The sequence below is a fragment of the Teleopsis dalmanni genome, chromosome 2, assembly GCF_002237135.1.
Source record: "Teleopsis dalmanni isolate 2A chromosome 2, ASM223713v2, whole genome shotgun sequence".
Classification (NCBI taxonomy): Eukaryota; Metazoa; Arthropoda; class Insecta; order Diptera; family Diopsidae; genus Teleopsis; species Teleopsis dalmanni.
The window spans coordinates 102,100,087-102,104,566 of NC_051847.1; the positions used below are offsets into that span (position 1 = coordinate 102,100,087).

Sequence of the window (4,480 nt, forward strand, 5' to 3'; positions counted from 1 at the left end):
ATTATTATTACTATTACTAATCATACAAATTATTAGTATTATCACATTATTTTTGCATGTCAGCCCTTCTCAAAAGCATTGCCTATATTAGTCAGTTATGATTCGGGACCTTCAAATTACTGAAAGTTCCAATACAGTGTAACGGTATTGGTCAAATATGTTATGTCAGTATTTTGGTTTGTTTACAGTACCAACTGCACACCTCGTGTAGCTAAATTGTTTGTTTAAATATTTTTACCGCATACTACTTAATGTTATATTTAAGTTTGCACGACAATTAACACTTTTAAACAATATGAATTGTTGTTTAAACCTTTCAAAATATCTTTATTGTTATCAAAACTTAAACTTTAATTATATATTAACTTTAATTATTACTTCTGTTGGACCAATTGTTACCAACAAACCACTATATGTTGTAGAAAGTAACATTTGCAATAGTTCAATATTAAATAACTTGTTCAAAAGTGGTGACAACTTTATGTACTTTGATATATCCTCTTTTACAATATAATCATTTTAATTTCAAAAATTTATTCAAATCGTACAGTTTGTAAACAAATTTGCTTAGCTGCCATGGTTGGTGTTAAAAAAAAATAAAAAAATTATTGAATAGCTTGATGTTTAGCACAGTGCCCGTGTCCGCAACAACATATTTCCATTGTTGTTTCCCATATTGTTTATTGACTGAATAAATCATTTTTATAATTTTATCGCCAAACAAAAAATCCCCGAATTAGTTTTCCCCTTAATTTAAGCGGAAACCTTATGTAGGCTGCAGAGCCGTTAGGTGTGGGTGTGTGTGAAATAAGCAAATAACTGTTTTTAGCGTCCTAATTAACACAGTTCTGCGGCTGTTTTCTTTCTCAAGCCCGGCACTAACATCCATTTCACACGGAAAATTCACATAAAATTTCATATAAAAACATGTTCCACAAACCACCATAGACATTGTGGATAAATTTCTTTTTGTGTTGTGTTATGTCATTTTTCGTGTGAAATTGAAGTTATACTAAGCTCCGCATATCTATAGAATGTTATCTCCTATTTTTATAACCTAATTTTCGCGCGAAATCATTTAGAAAACTAAATTGGGTTCAAAACACTGAAGGCAAATTTTGTAACGTAAGCCCAGAATTTCCTTCCACAAAATATCAGAAAAGAAATAGGTTTGGGTATTGACTACCAGTCACTACCAAACTGTTGCAAACCGAATTTGTTGTTTGGTATTAATTTTGAGGCTTCTGTTTATGTAGTGATATAAAACTGTACACTTACAGTTTTGATGATATGTCTACTCCCCTTTAAACTTCTTACTTGAAGAGTAAATTTTAATTTTCGTTTTCGATTCTATATAAAATTTGTTATAACGTAAATTTAGCATGAAGAAGAAGAAATTTAATTAAAATAACAATTTAAATATGTTCACGTAATATGTTAATATAAAATACAGACGAAATAATTAATATATATGTAAGTATTAAATACATAAAAAACATAAGAAAATAATGAAGCTTACATACAAGAAAATTAAATGAAAAATCCTCAAAATTATTTAATAGAGGAATTAAATTGAATAAAGAAAATGGTATATCATATATGAATAACCGTAACACAAAATTTAACTCCTATTAATTAAGAAATCAATCCCTCAGAGATAATCATGGAAATAAAATTTGAGTTGATGGAAAGAAAATAATGCCAGCATTGGAGAAAATATTAAAATTTAATATAAAGATTAGAGTTTTTTATAAAACGCCTTTTATAAAAACTTTTACGGTCAAAACTGGTCTCAGCGTTCTTTCGGGTTATCTCACATAAACATAAACTTAACTACAAAAATTACTATTTTACATAATTTTCAAGTTTTTTAGGCTAGTTGGTAATTAATTATTTCATTATTAATTCGGTTAATTGAATTTTTTTGTTAAACAAAATGTATAAGGACCTTACAATGTATTTTTAACCATTTTTCCTATTGATGTCTGTTTTTTTTTTAATTTCTAGACCTCTTATCTCTTGTTATATACACCCGTGTGTTTACAAATTTATATAATAAATCACAAATTGACTAACTAATCCAAAAAAAGAAAAATTGAAATGTTTATATGTGATTTACCTGCTGTTAGCACAATCCGTTTCTAAATACCTTCCTTCTCATGGAACATGGTTTTATTCAAGTTAACGTGGCTACAGGAACGACCGGGTCTACATCTCGAAGTCACTCGTCATCGACTCGAAATCGATGACCAAGTGACGTTCATCATTCCTAACTCGAGTTACGACAATAATAACAACATACAAGTTATCGTTGTATTTATATAAAAATATATTGGAAATTCGGCTTTCCATGTTGTAAACTAAAGTTTAAATATTTTAAATGTGCCTTTTAAGCTATTTTTAAAAATGAAGAACAAGTATTGATATTTTTGTTTTTTTTTGTTGTATATTAAACATGATCAGTAAAGTGAGCTTGTGCTTAAGGTAGTAGCTACACATATATGACATATTTGTTGTTGCCCAAATAGTGCTTCAAGTTTCTACCTCTTTTGAAATCATTCCTTTTTAGGTTCATCCTTTGGAACTTCCGGGTATTCTAACGTAACTCCTGGCTCACAAGTGAATTTGGGGCAGCAAAATGGGAAAGAAGCAGTTTTGTTGGTTTTGTCAGTGTCCAATTTACATTTTTCATTAGTTAATGGCAAAGGTCCACAATCTTCTACTAATTCCAGAAGCCTGTATAGATTTAATTTCCTTTTTAAAGAGAGGAAAGCATATTTAAATGTATCTTAGCTTACTTGGCTGGATTGTCTTCACTTTGGACACAAGTTGAACGGCCGCAAAACGGTGTTAAGTCCCAAGTTTTACCAGGTTCGACTGTTGCGCAACGCGTCGATGCAAAGCACATGCCAGGAAAATCTGTACGAAAAATGTATATATGACTTCATGGTCTACTGTTTATGTCTGTCACCTCAAATAGTAAAAACAATTCAATCGCAACGTATGAGCAAATACGACAGCTGTAACACCCAACATCATAAAAGGTGAAAAATATGTACGAGTTTTTTTTCAAATAACGAACTTAAGATAAACTTTTGAATGTGGAAGATAAAATACTGTTAGCAATTATAGCCAAGCCAAACGAGACCACCATATAACTCAATAAAGTGAAATTGAAATTGAGTTTGTGTGATATTTGCTATTGCGCAAAACTTATTCAGTTTCATTTGCAAAACTACGAGAGTGAAATAAAAACTGAAACCGGTTTCCGAATTAGGAAATTACAGTCGTACTCATTTAAATATTCACTTAAAATGGATTTCGTATTGGCGCAGTTACTCATGACTTAACTACCAATTGCAGTTTTCAAGACTTAGCCTTCGATGACTCAATATTCACTGAAAGCGTGAATACCAAAGTTGTAGAAAAACCGAAACTATGATGAGAAACAAAAGTCGTATAGCCGTATAGCTGTATTCAGTCGATGATTCATTGAAGTATACGCAATGTGTGCCCTATGTGAATCGTTCAAATTTTCATACACGTTTCTCACCTCTGAGTACATCCGCCGGAATTAAACGCTTATAGACTTTGATGTTTTCGTCATTTTTGGATAGTTTCTCCTCTTCGGCAGCAATTGCTGATGATAGAAAAACAGCAACAACAACAGCGACACAAAACAATACCGAAAACTTAATCATCTTAAATGAATTAATTTGATTTATTTACTTTTCAAGCTATTCGTGTGATTTGCAGTCGCAACTTTCAATACAAAGCTTTGAGCCGAAAATCAAGCCACAACTCTCAACGAAACCAATACGTCCGCTTCAAGCGAAAACGAGTAACGAACTAAATCTGTGAGCTGGTAAGCAACTCCTTTTTATAGTTGAATTTAAATCTTTTAATCGTGTTTTATTTGATTTTAAATCAGCAACCGTTGACATATACAGGGTGTTTTCTGCTTAATTTGCTATACTAGCATTTTTTATTTTTAATAATGTAATCTGCGTTACGTTAATGGAACTCCCTAAACCCATTCACTAAAAATTCTATTTATATTTGTGTTTTATGCCTCCAAAGCACTCAAAGTCAATACACGTTACTCACTAAAGCTTATACAATATAAGAAATTGCTATACTGCAAGGTGTGAACCCTGTAATGTTAAACTAAATGTATTTGCATACAACTTTTTTTTGTTATTCAATATTAAGCCAGTCAGTCTAATTTGTTGAGTGATTCGTTAACAACTGATCTATGTTTTAACTTTCTATAATGTGTTATATTATATGCCATTAAGTTTCAAGTTTAGATCTTAATATGATTTCTTAGTTTTATTTCATATACATATATATTATAGTATGTTCGGATTTAAGTGAATCACTCAAGAAAGACATTTCTTCAGGTTAGAGTTTTTGGATTCAACTGGACACAGAAACGGTTGGGCACAGAAACGGTTGCGATTCAGAATACAAAAAATTT

At 30.9% G+C, this 4,480-nt stretch overlaps 1 protein-coding gene across 1 annotated transcript; it reads right to left on the reverse strand.

Moving 5' to 3' along the window:
* Nucleotides 1-2,424: 2,424 nt before the first annotated feature.
* Nucleotides 2,425-3,860, reverse strand: LOC119685186. Its single transcript, XM_038099411.1, has 3 exons — nucleotides 3,554-3,860; nucleotides 2,799-2,919; nucleotides 2,425-2,736 (listed from the first exon to the last, which is right to left on the reverse strand). The coding sequence occupies exons 1-3, from the start codon at nucleotides 3,699-3,701 to the stop codon at nucleotides 2,556-2,558; spliced, it is 450 nt and encodes a 149-aa protein (XP_037955339.1). The 5' UTR covers nucleotides 3,702-3,860; the 3' UTR covers nucleotides 2,425-2,555.
* Between the last annotated feature and the right edge of the window lie 620 nt (nucleotides 3,861-4,480).